At 40.7% G+C, this 13840-nt stretch overlaps 1 protein-coding gene across 1 annotated transcript; it reads right to left on the reverse strand.

Moving 5' to 3' along the window:
- Positions 1-2919: 2919 nt before the first annotated feature.
- kras (v-Ki-ras2 Kirsten rat sarcoma viral oncogene homolog) lies at positions 2920-13840 on the reverse strand. The gene is made up of 6 exons (XM_047595910.1): positions 13563-13840; positions 11359-11476; positions 10396-10574; positions 9885-10044; positions 7655-7779; positions 2920-5267 (listed from the first exon to the last, which is right to left on the reverse strand). The coding sequence occupies exons 2-5, from the start codon at positions 11467-11469 to the stop codon at positions 7660-7662; spliced, it is 570 nt and encodes a 189-aa protein (XP_047451866.1). The 5' UTR covers positions 11470-11476; positions 13563-13840; the 3' UTR covers positions 2920-5267; positions 7655-7659.

Consider the following 13840-nt stretch of genomic DNA (forward strand, 5'->3'; position numbering starts at 1 on the left):
ACACATACACAGGCCTGTCCTTTTGAAGCTTGTATATTGTCTATGGCCATGATCGAGCTGGCATTTATTTCCCGGAAAATCTGCAAGGGAAAAATATCTCATCTTTGATGCTACATGACATCCCCCTTCACAGAATATGACTAAACAAGCACATCCTCTAACACGTAACGCTGCGCGTTGAAGCCAGAGGACATCTTCTGTCACTGGATCGGTAAATAAGGACTTTTCTGTGGAACTATGCCACCGCGGTGCCACGTTGACCTCCATTACACCCTGCACAGACGTATTATGTGAGGAACTGAAGGATTTTTTATTTTTATGACATGTATCAAACATAGGCAGAGCGACACGAATCACTAGATTCCCTTCACCTCGTTGGGTGGCGTTTGGGCAAAATTAAAGACAGAGCAAAATATATTTGGGTAATTTGAATAAAATTAAATTTGGTTCAGTCGGACATGTGTTTCTAAGATGTTAGAGCTCGTGATGAAGGAAGCACAAGTCACACGAGAGCAAACAATGGAAAGAAGGCATCATAGGAACAACAACATCCTCTTTAACACTCTCTATTTGCTCCATCTACTGAATATCTCCTACAGGTACACATTCTTTTGAAGTGCATTCTTTTAAATATATTTTCAATATACTATATATATATCACATTAGCCCCAGAAGACTTGAATTTCATTGACCATGTGTCTTGTTTTAGTTGACAGAAAGGTCACAAAGCAACCACAGCAAGGAGCTAAGCATTTTGCTTCAGAGAGAGAGAGAGGGGAACATGTGAACTGAACAAAACATGCCCTCGGGGGAAGTTCCAAAGACATGCAAATAGGAAAAATAAAAAGCTGAAGCCAGAATTTGCACATTAATATGAAAGTGAGGGGAATTTCTTTCAAGTTTGCAGCCTGGTATTAGTATTCTGATGCTGCGGGGGGAGGAGGGAAACACCCCTGGCTTCTCATTCAAAGTTATGGATTACCTTTGCTGGCCGAGTTAAACGCCTCTGGTGTTGTTTTCTGTGCTGCTTTAGTGCTAAACATGAGTAAATTGGGTGAACTTTTACTAAATGGATTTAAATGAAGTCAGTCCAAGTCAGAAATAGGGGTGTGGTGCATTTAAAATACTAATGGGAAAAAAAAAAAACTTATCGAAATGATCCTTGAATCATCCTCTTCTTAACGTTGCTAATAAACTGTAGATTTTTAGCACAGAGGGACAAACCTGTTAAAGGTCTGACGTGCATTCATTTTAAACCTTGTGCCTGATCGTATTTACAACTTTCATGTTTCACACCCAACTGCTGCCATTGATCTCTGATCGTATTCGAACAGATTGCGCATATGGTAACATCACACATCACTTACAAGAGGAGTTGTAATGAAAAATGTGACACAACGGAGGGCGAAGCGGGAACTCTTTGCAGAGGTGATAACTCATATTGTGGAGTCATATTTAACTATTTAGAAAACAGTGAAGCTATTTGGAGTTACAGCGAGTTAGAGATGCAGCTCTGTCCCCGTGAGGTCACTGTTTCCAAGTGTGCTCTTGTTGACGGGTTAAATGCAGAGAACAAATTCCCTGTATGTGCGTACGCATACTGATCAGGCATAGCATCACAACCGCGCTCCTGATATCGTGTAGGTCTCTCTTGTGTCCCCAAATCAGTCGTGACTCATCAGAGAATGAACATGGGCCTTCTGAAGGTGTCCTGTGGCGTCTGGCAACAGGTTGTTGTTAGTGGGGGGCCTTGGGAGGTGGGAAGGGTCTCTGTGGACCATCCCACAGATACTTGATCACTGTGGGATCTGGGGTGTCAGTGGTCATAATGTTGTGGCTGGCTGGGGTATTTGATAATAAAAGACAGTGAAGCGAGGTTGTTAATCTCTTCACAATGCAAGATCAAATGCAGTACTATTTTATGTCTGTTTATGCTGAATTGCTTATTAATTGACTTTTAGCTAAAGTAGCTAACATTGACTATTTTTGCTGTTTATGGACAGTTTGTGTTAAACAAACATATCTTCGTTTTGCATTACGTGTCAGCTGCACAGCGTGTCCCTGCCTTTGGAGTCGGGCTCAGTATGATGAACGTGCAAATGTGATTATAGCTGCATGAGCAGGTTCAGTGCAATATGGTATTACCTTATTAACCAGATGAGGATATTTAGTTGGAGCTAAATTAATTTTAAAAAAAATTGGGGATTTGCTCAAATTTAATGAGCCGCCTAATGAGTCACCTTTTAGGACATTTAATAAGAAGATTACACTTATGTCATGATGGCTAATGTTCATATCATTTTCATTGAATCAGCACTCTTACAAATTTAAATTAACAGTCATTAGAAAATTATAATGCTCTTGTAATTACGTACATTTTGTGAGAAAGAAACACCCAACAACACGCAAAATCAGATGCACGTCATTAAGACACAGCAGACTTTTGACTTGACAATGCATGAAGTGAATTTCTTTACCATTCGTTTTATACAGTGCAAGCATTTCTGCCAAGAAGACCTTTAGACTTTTCCCTCCCTCGCTCTCTCTCATATGAATATATTTAGTGCATGTGTATTTTTGAAATATACATGATTTGTAAAAGCTGAAAACGACAGTCTGGATATGCGAATAGCTGGAGAATAGTCACTTTATAGATTCTATGGTCTAGATAGAAACAGACGTGGCAAAGTGGGTGAACAGTGCCACCTGCTGGTGAAGATTGATATGATCTTCAAACAGTGGAGCATGAAAATAAGTATGGCGTCTTTTTTTTTCCAAGTTATTTCAAGTATTTATATCGCTGCAGATTAATGTTAATATGATGATTATGATCAGGTTGATGCAATGTGGAGCAGGCTTAATAAAGCAACACTATGAAGAAAAAGAAATGGAAACAGAAGACAATAAGAAAGAAAAAGGTTGGTTCCTCTTTTCTTTGTTCTTTATTACACATTAAATAGGAGTGGTGAGATTCATGGCAAAAAATAGACTCATTTGAGATCAGATCACCACTCTACACTGCCCACAACAGGTATGTTGTAAAGTGGTCATTCATTCACTTCCCTAGACCTGGACCCAACCACACACTCTAGTCACATACACAGAGCGGAGTGAAACTCCATTAAAGCAACATTCATTTAGACACACCAACGAAATGAAGCACAATTTACAAAATATGCACCTTTCAGTATCACAACTATACAAAGGTTGTTAAAATACGATCCAGGTATAAATGATACATTTCAGAAATCAGCTGTTGGCACACAATAAAGGAAGAGGAACATTTCAAACATTACAGTAAAACTACTTTTGAAACAGTATTGTTAACAGGAGGGTTCCATAATTAAAATTGCATTAACATTATTATTCTACTTCATGAATAAAAGAGGTAATAATAAAACTGGGTCAAAATCCATTAATCCTGAAAAGAAAACATAATTTCTGGATTTTCTGTGAAGAACGTTACTCCCCTTAAAAACAGCCTTCTGTGCATCTCTCGTATACACACAGGACAAAGTAAATGTGGTCTCAGCTCTTTCTACCGTCTAAAAGTAGCACCTAATGCAAAGATAAGAGGCAAATAAAAAAAAAATTTAAAAAAACCCTAGGCAAACAGATTGTAAATACAAGGGTGAAATATGGGTTGACCCAAGAAAGAAACTAGGACTTTTCTTTAAATAAATTCTGTCAGTTTTCTCTAAAAACCAATTTTATGGCAATTGCTGTCTCATTTAAAAACCCGTTCCAGTTCCATCACCATGAAACGCAAGTTTTGTGAGAGAAAATGACAAATTATTTAGCCGGACAATCATTTCTGTTGAAAGGCAGGCCACCGAGCAATTTCAACACTTAAGCAAATGAATCCAAAAAAACTCTTTCAAATGTGTGAGAAAGAGTCTGAACAGCCATTCGGACAACATTTTGAACAACCTCGGTGACTACACCAAATACGCATTCTGCTTCCTGGACAGTTGCTAGCAAACGAAGTTGACAGCTTAGGAAAATGTGCAAGAATGACACCTCTATGGCCGGCTACTAGACGCGTGAATCCTCAGATTTAGCCTCGACTTGACAAATATTCTGTTGAAATATGAACCTCGTTTAGGAGGTGTAACAAGTAGCAATGAAATGACTATCATAAGGATGAATCAAAACGATCCTACAATCGAGCCGAAAGGAAAGCAAGACTCAAATAAGGCATGAATCCCTGCAACATGAAAACGACCAACACAAAATCTGGCTGCTAGTCCCCATTTTATTATTACAAAATGGGCAAAAAAATAAAAATAAAACCATTAGGGATATTTAATTAAATGGCAAAATTCTTTTTCAAAAAAATATTGACAACTAATTATGAACCTGAAACAGCAGACTTTATGATGTCCACTTCAGTCAAAGACGTCCTCGTTGTCGTCTCTGCTAAATGTATCAACCGGAGGCAGTTTGTAATGTCACCTAGGACACACCGCATGCAAAAAAGAAACATCTCATGTAGGCAGGAAATCACTCCCCACACATCACAAAGCATTGACAAATTAATTAATAGCTAATTAAGGGTGTTAAAAAGTTCGGAGAAGAGTAGGAGTTTGCATGCATACTTTTCAGTGACATAACCAAGTCATACCAAGAGGTCATTAGAGATGGGGAACATTACACAGTGGCTGGGACATTATTTGGATCTCATCTGGCTGAATGTTGGTCCTTTCCTCATATCTGTTTTAACTATGCGAGTGGGATGAAAATTCATTCTTTGGCATCCCATAATTACAAAAGAAGAAAAAAAAAAAAGAAAAAAAAAGGACACTACAGAAAATTTGCAAGCCGTGACTTTTCAAGCAAAGGAGAAAAAAATTTTTTTTACTCAAACGTAATCTGTGTCTACAATTAGCTCGCAAGCTACGCAGCTATGTGAAATTATCCAAATCACCATTATCCTGGACATGTCGGCAACTGGCACTAAACTGAAAACAAAGCTTATCGGTGTCCAAGTAGCAAAGAACAGAAAGGCAGAAAATTCAGGTCGGGTTTAGTATTCAGTATGGTGGGTATTCAGAAAGAGGCTAATAATTTAGTGTAATGTACAAAATGTATTACTTGAACTGTTCAACATTTTTTTTTTTTTTTAGTCTGTCTTGAAAAGGGGTGATTATTCACATAAGTGTACACTTTGTCTTGGACTTGTTTTTCTTCTTTTTGCCCTCCTTGCTCATCTTCTCCTTATGCTTGCGGATTTCTCGCACTAACGTGTAAAAGGCATCGTCGACGCCCTGGAAAGAAAAACAATAAAGAGAGAGCACTGTTAGAGGCATTGTATTTGTTACTGTACCGTACAATTTAAAAGCACAAGATAAACTTAAATATCTCCCAGAAAGGAAAAACAAACACAAAAAAAATAAATCTTCATTTGGCCCCAGTGAGCAGTCTATCCAGTTCAGGCTGTGTGAATAAAGTACAGGTCAAATGTGTATTTCAGAGCAAAAGTCATCAGTGTTTGCACTAACGGCAACACAGACAGTAGCTGCAATCACACGGGCCATTTTCTCTCCCTCAGAAGAAACAAGTTTTTTTTTTTGAATGTCCGGTAAATAAAAGTGACAGAAGGAGCTGCCCCGTTAGCATCTTCGCGTTCGCTGCATCAACAAAAGTTGTTGTTGGTTTGCAGTGATGTAACACTTGGAGAAAAATTTTATTTATTTATTTTTTTTAAACAGTTGGTAAATCCGCTAATTGGCACAAAATTGATTCATGAATGGTGTAATGGGGGGAAAAAAATGCACCACCCATGAGCAAAAGATATAAAAGGCAGCACCGCGTCTTTCTTAGATCAACAGCTCTGCTTCCAGTCAAGTGAGCAGACCTGTGACATTCTCAAAATAAAAACCTGAAAGAGTGTATAAAAGGACTTAAACCACCACTTTCAAGCTGATTAGGTCGTTCAACGTGCCAATTTCTTCTGACCAAGGCGCTTAAATGAGGCCTTTATGCTCTCTCTCAGCTCTTATTATGATTATCGGAAAATACCAGGCTCCATGGAAATGCAGCTAGTGTCGAGGTAAGTACACGAGCACCAGAACAGTTTGGATAGTGCAATAAATGTGACATTAATCTGCAAGGAGCTGTAGAGTAAAGAGCCTGAGGTGACTCCAGGTTGCGAAGAAGAAAGATGAAGGGATTTTTATGGACAAGGAAAAAAAGTTTTCACCCACAAAGACATACAGTCATTTCGTTGACAATGTAGTGGATCTGCCAGTTCCGTAACACACCTCCTCCAAGGAAACACTTCATCACATGATTTAGTCCCAGATACACCAAAATTTCCTTTAATCACACATGACGGCCTTTATTCACGATGATTTCAGCACATAAGGACACTTTCACACTGGTAGTTTTAGTCTGGATCTGAGAAGTTTTTGCCAGGAACTCTGATCGTTTTCTAAACACAAGCTCAAAACAAAGGATCCTTTACCGCATAGTTCTTCAACAGGGGGTTCGCGACCCCTGGGGGGTTGTTTAGACATTGTTGTCTATGGCTGTTTAGACATTTATGTATTTTTTAATTTCCCCCACAAACTTAAATTTCTTTAAATACACATTAACATGAACCCAACACATTTTACTAAAAGGGAATGTTTAATTTTGAATGCAAAATTATAATAATAATAACACTAGGCCGAGTTTAATAAAGAACATAGTAGGTGGGGGTCCATACTTATACTCCCCATCAGTTTGGGGGTAAACTACTTATGTCATCTTCAAATGAAACTTGTGGTTACAACATGGCGTTCAAATGTTGACGTCGATCATAGGCGGCATCCAAAAGCCACGGAGGCTAACAGCAAGCTAACAAGCGGGAAGAACTCACTTGAGGAAACAGTTGTGTTTTATAAAACTGCAAAGAAATATCTATAGGACTAGATTTACACTATATTAACTTACCATTTACTTCCATCATTTCTGAAAATGCCAGCAAGGGCCCTTTTATGGGCTTCTCTTGGGAGCCTAGTTAACACAACTCCTTTTCAAGGCAGCATTTTGTTCCTCGTTTTTAATTATGAACTTGAGCTTTGGTAGTTTTTTTCCCCTCTTACATTCTGTATTGAGTTCAGGTGGCTGCATTACCTCAGTTGAGCTCATGCAGCTCTGCCCGTTTGTACGTCAGTCTGGATTTTTTTATTTATTTTTTTTTATTGACATGCATCCAAATGTGCACTATCACCATTTCTCTATGGAGACTAAAATCAACGTCTGTACCTTCAGGAGGAAAGAATAATGCACGTGTATGTGTGTGACCAAAGAAGTATGAAAGCATACCAGCCGGGGTCAATCGAAGCTATGATCAGACTCCATAAATGCACCCAGTGTGAAAAGGGCCTTAGATCATAATCAAACACGATACAGAGAAACAAAAAAAAAAAAAAAAAAGGGAAGAAATCAACAGCCGTTTCAGCCTCCTGTTAGAGCCTCACCACAGCCCCAGTAGAAACCAGCAGGTTAGCTTTGAGAGCATATGAAGCACCAGCTCTCATTCTGTGTTTTCGCCCAACGCCGTCTCCACAATTCCCACTAACAACACACACATACACACACACACACACACACACACACACACACACACACACACAGAGCTGGCGGGTGTGCGGCTGCATACACTTACCCATTTCACATCACAACACACTTTTTAAGCTTCACACAGCGCAGAGTCTTTTCTTCCTTGCTGAGCTTATTGAGCCGGTACAGCCTGATCTCCCGTACCAGAGTGTAAAAGGCATCTTCCACTCTCTGCGGTATGAAACACAACTTTCCTCAATGCTGAGGAACACAGGGGGACATACTACGTGTGCATGTGTTATGAACTCATACAAAGGAGCGAAGCCGGTCCTACATGGAACGTCTGGCCTTTCTGCCTCATCGAAAAATATCCTGGCATCCCAAAAATCTATATTGCGATTGTTAACACTCACCTCCTGCAGGCTTGGAAAGGTTCTCAATTTCTTGCATCTCCATTAAGAGAGAGGGCGGGTAGATTGAATACCAGCGGTGACAAGTTTTCAAGGAAGACATGAATATCAAAGCATTCAATGAAAAACATTTTAGAGTCAGTATGTCCTCCAAAAAGAGTGCTACTGTGCTACTTTTATCCCCTTTCCACCAATGCAAGCTTGGGTTCTAGTCTAATGCTGGTGTCAGTTCAGCTTTGGTTCAACTTGAAGACTAGTTTACTTTCCCCATGATCGAGTCTCGTCTTTACACCACCTAATAGTAAAAAAACACTTACAAGAGCAATAACAAGAAGCCATTGGTAAAATTAGAAAATAGCATGCCAACATTGACTCGTTACCGGTTACGATAGCTGGTGAGGTATTCGTTAGTCAGCTGACATTATCGAAGCGAGCTCCTGACTTCTCAAATTGAAATTAGGCGCTCCTGTGAAATCTTAGTGGGACTTGTTGGTCACAATAATCCAGACTCTCTTTGGCATAAGCTGTTCTGAAGTGTTCGTGCCAACATGGATCCATTTTTTATTTATTTATTTGTTTTCGCAACGAAAAGGGAACAACGAGATCACAGTCGTTCAAAATCGGGCCTCCAACTGCGTTAGTGGAAACAGGGAATTTGAAAGCCCTGCGAGATATCTGAAACACTTAAAGGAAGCGGTGGATCGTGGTGCAGGAGTTGTTTTACAATTCTGATGTCTTATTTGACATTTTTAGACAAGTGTCATCGCTTGAATAAACTCACACTGAACTAAAGAAAACCCCCAAAAAACAAGCTGGTGGGTTTAAAAAGTCTCTTTCCAAGCCTGCAATGATTGAGAGGTGCTGAAATACAGAGAAGAATCCCTTTATCTTTTTAGCCTGATATGAAACAAACGTGCATTAATTAGGGGATTATTTTGTGTACTTTGCATTACAAATCTGTAATTTGTCTCTGTGATATCTGTGAAAGTCAGATGAAATCATCGAGATTTGAGAAACAAGGATCATCTTCAAATGAAAGTGGCCGTTGGTGGTCCAACAGAAGCAGCACCCAAGGACAGTGAATTACTGCTACACTCAGCAGGTGCAACAGAAATAGGTAAACAAAGCTGTAAGAAATGAGTCACTGTGTCATTAATTTCCCAGCACCAGAAGGAACCGTGATTCGCCCAAGGTCAGATAGACGGGAGGAAAAAAAATAAATGTGTTTACACATCACTCCATCGGCCAGTCAGCCGCCTAAGGCCATGTTCACAGCACACACCATTGGATGTGACACCACGGCAAATCTTCCACTCCCAGTCACGGTAACAAGTGAGCAGAATCATTAACCCCCTGAGTTATTACCAACAGATTGTCCTTTCATGCAGACTCCTTGGCACAGATTTTATTGATTGGCTGGTTATTTTTAATGTACGATGCTTTGCAGGTGGGCCTAATGGCGATGCAATTTCACATATCCACGACAAAGTAGCATGCAATGATTACATTATCACCCATAAACAAAATTAACCAGGAGAGGATTTACTGATGCACGACACATCGTCTGAGAAATTTCCAAGCAACATTATAATTTAAAAAACAAAAAACAAAAAAAAATAAATAAAAAGAGAGACCATTAGAGACCATTAGTGAACGCGACACAATCAACCACACCACATGATTCGGCCACATTTTTTGTGATCCAAGATCAAGGACACAAATCAAAATTACCGAGAGCTTCTCAGAAATAATAGAGAGAAAAAAAAAAAGGGAAGTGCATGGGATGACTGCCAACATCCCTGAGATCACATGCAACTTCGACATGCTCTGCAGAGCTGCAGTGGGATTCCACGGCAGTTTAGTGCAGATTTAACACCTGAATTGCTGTAGACTCGAGGGTGTGGCCGTCTCTGGTCGGACTCTCACCTGTCTGGTTTTGGCTGAGGTCTCAATAAAGGGAATGCCGTAGCTGCGTGCTAAGTCCTGAGCCTGCTTGGTGTCCACTGTCCGGGACGGGAGGTCACACTTGTTCCCCACCAACACCATGGGGACGTCCTCAGAGTCCTTCACCCGCTTAATCTGTTCTCTGCACAGACACAAAGGACGCTCTTTTGTCACAATAATAAACACGTGCGCAGATGCTATAAATTGTTACTGTAACTGTTTTATAAGTCAACTTTGATTTGATTGTAAAAAGGTCACATTCATGCTTCAAAAGGTCAGCCACGAACAATGTGATACAGAGGAGTGAAATGGCAAGTGATGTAACCGTATTCAAACCAATTTCTATATTAAGATTTTCCCAGCTGGACTCGAGGGACACTGCGAGTACAAAGGAAGTTATTTAACCCTTTCTGTCACTAGGACGCCTCAAAATGTGACACACTGCATCCGCTCCAAGGTCCAAAGACTGGAGACCCTTAATCTCTTAGCTCACCTATAGTGGTGAATGTCCTCGAAGGACTTGGTGTTGTTGATGGCAAAGACACATAGAAAGCCCTCCCCTGTCCTCATGTACTGATCCCTCATGGCGCTGTACTCCTCTTGACCTGCAGTGTCTAGGATGTCCAACAGACACGTCTCTCCGTCAATAACTACCTGCTTCCTGTAGGAGTCCTGGAAAAGGCAAGAGAGTGTTCAGAACAATGGGATTAAGTGGAATTCAAACATTATAATCTTTGGTGAATCTGTTGGTCATATTTAAGTGATTAGGACAATTAATATCATAAAAATCATAAGCAAAACACAATACAAGTAAAAACATGTTCAGCACAGTGGGTTATGATAAATAGCAAACACTTAATTATTAACTGAACTTTGGAGGTTGTTTCAAAAAAAAAATTAACAAATGACATAAAATATTAACATGATTTTAATCAAGGGCGTCACAGGACGCCAGTTAAATATTGTCCCTTTTCCAGGCGTAGTAGGGCCCTTCATTTTCCAACAAACCTCAAATTACACTGAGGTAATTTGAGGCGTGTCATTTCAACTGTGCCAAAGGACTCCAGCTTCGTATCACGCTGATGGCCACACTAATCTGATCCAACACAAATGATTGCCATGTGATCTAGTGAGCAGCCATAACCTCGGATAGATACCATCTTGTATTTAAATCATCTGCTGGCGTTCTAACCCGCAAAAGCAGATCAATAATTGATTGACACCATGATGAGGCTTGCTCTGCGCTAGGCTGGCCCTCTGAGAAACAAGGCAGGCAGACATGTATGGAAAGCTATTTAAAACCTGTTTGGTGTCTTTTTAAAACTTAAACCAGTAGAGCCTGTTACAACTCCTTTTTAAAGGAGTTTCTCCTTATTCTGTCCCCCCCATATCCTGACATGCGTACAGAACTGTGGAGACGGTCGTGAACGTTATTGCACACAAATATTTTCTTTACCTCAATCGTGGGGTCATATTCATCCACAAAGTGATTCTGGATGAGCTGAATAGTAAGTGCACTCTTGCCAACACCACCAGCTCCTACCACAACCAGCTTATATTCTGTCATGATTCACCTGTGGGACGAAGAAGAAGAACACATATTTGAGGACGGTGCCACAGACAGCCATCTGGGAAACCATCAAGTCCTTGAATTGATATATTGCATTCATCAGATGATTAAACCTCTCTGCTACAGAAATCTGATGGTTAAAACTGCTCTCAGCATTGAATCATCACTTAAAATGATTTTGCCATCCAGCTCCATTTACTGCTCAGAAGCAAATCTGCACGCTCAGGACTGAGAAAATGTTAATGCACGAACATCGCCTCCAGATAATGACAATCCTGAAACACTGGAAATTCTGATTTCACGCAATCAAGTGTATTTTCTTTGCCACTTAAAAAAAAATCTAGCATTTGAGACGACACCTGTGGAAGAAACGAAAATTGGCAAGAATACGCATGAGATTATGTGCAAATGAGGGAAAATAAACACTGGGGAGGAAAAAGTCAACTACATTCAGCGACAAAATCTGTAAGACAGGAGCAACGAGCTTGATATCAGAAATAGTCAGTTAAAAGAATCGAAGATGCTCTGTGTATGTAATCAAATATGAGAGCCAAGCAGCACATTCAATGGCATTTTCTGAGTGAAAGCCACACAACAGAATCTAACCCCAGGCAGAAATCCATGACGTTACATTAAGGCTCCAAAATTGACAAGCGACTGGGAGGCTCGCCGCCGTCTGCCTGCTGTGTGGAGCAGCACCCATCAATAGTGGCAGCTGGCCTTTTCAGAAGTTACAGTACGCAGTGCTCATGGCTCGGCACAGTCGCTAGTCAGGGAGGGGTTGCACTGAATATTACTGCCATGTCTAGACAAACAAAAACCACAACGTGGCTTGATGGGGATTCGACTTACAAAGGTGCACTTTGTTTGTGTTCGCAACATTTTTTTTTTTTCTACGCTCCTTAAAATGCTCAACTGCATGTTATACATTACGCCCCAACGCAGTCCGTGATTTACACATGGCACAAGTGAGGCTGTCTATTAGGAAAGGGTCTTCTCTTTACCCAAGTTGATCCAGAAACTCTTTTGTCAGACTCACACGTACATTACCTTTATGGACACTGTCAATTTTCAGCTCACTACTCAGGGAAAGTGGAAACTAGATGCAGTGCACTAGAAGAAAGTGGTGGGATGCAGCAGATAAAATCAGATTTCTCATACTCGTCGGTGATGTAGTCATTCTTTGAACTGCGTTGTGTTGCCTCAAACTGTGAGAAAGTTATGATGTTGTGGGATTTAAATGGTGAAAAAAAAAATTCCTGAGTAATCACTATGCCACTCCTGGTTGCTGCTTGTCTCATGTTGACACCATCCGGCTGGCAGAGTGTATATCCACTTTTTTTTTTTTTTTTTTTTAATTATTATTATTGTTGTTATTAATTAAATCACTAGCAGCCAGGCTATAGTCAGTGGGGAACAAAAACGAGAAAAGGACATCCCCGATGAGAGGACTAATGGAGATTCATTAGCAGCCATATAAATAACAGGCTAATTTGTAACAGTTAGCCACATCTGTGAATTAGCCGAGGTTAAAAACACATCTCCCCGCTCATTTAAATGAGACCCCTTGTGTTTTGTCCAAGCGGGCAGAAACACCGAGAGGTGGCTTAATAATAGTCGACAGGAATTTGATTTAAATCCACGGCTGTGTGGCCGCAGGGTGGCCAGGACGGTTGTGTGTAGCTAGCTTAGCATTGGAGCTCACCCGCACAGCTTTAAAGTTACGCTAACTAGCCCATTTCAGCCAACTTAATTGGTACAAAATGTATTCAATTTCACCTTTGTCTGCACAAGTGTGCCCGGTCACACTCACTACCATTCATTCAAAGGGGAAGGGTGCAGATTTTGAAGCCGCCATTGACAGGCTAACCCCACAGGTCTGCATTGCAGGGCCAGACGTTGGCTTTAACAATTGGGCGTAGTTTGCACTAAAAACGAAAATGAATATTTCCACCATAACGGTATTTTCCAGTGATTTCATAGCGGGCGCAGTGGCCCCCGTACGAAAGAAACTCAGCGAGGGCTTCGCCGTGGCGAGGAATCGGCAAAAAGGGGGCCACACATGTAATAATCTTATCCATTTGTTTTACCTTTTAGCGAGTGGAGTTCCGCGTCCGAAGTAGCGACCGAATAAGTCAAGCTGATAATCCTCCCGTTTCACACGATCTCTGCATTTCCTATTTCACGCCAAAACGCCCGCATTTAAGTCGGTCTAACGTCGTCTCAGAAAGCAAAGCGGGGGACATGCACGAAAAAAAAAAGTGGGCAAATTAATCGATTGAACTTTCCATCTGATCCTGCGTCCGGGCCTAGCTACTCCGTTTGGCCTCCTTTACGCGAATATGGGCGGATACCACAGGGCGCACTT

The sequence above is a fragment of the Mugil cephalus genome, chromosome 10, assembly GCF_022458985.1.
Source record: "Mugil cephalus isolate CIBA_MC_2020 chromosome 10, CIBA_Mcephalus_1.1, whole genome shotgun sequence".
Lineage (NCBI taxonomy): Eukaryota > Metazoa > Chordata > Actinopteri > Mugiliformes > Mugilidae > Mugil > Mugil cephalus.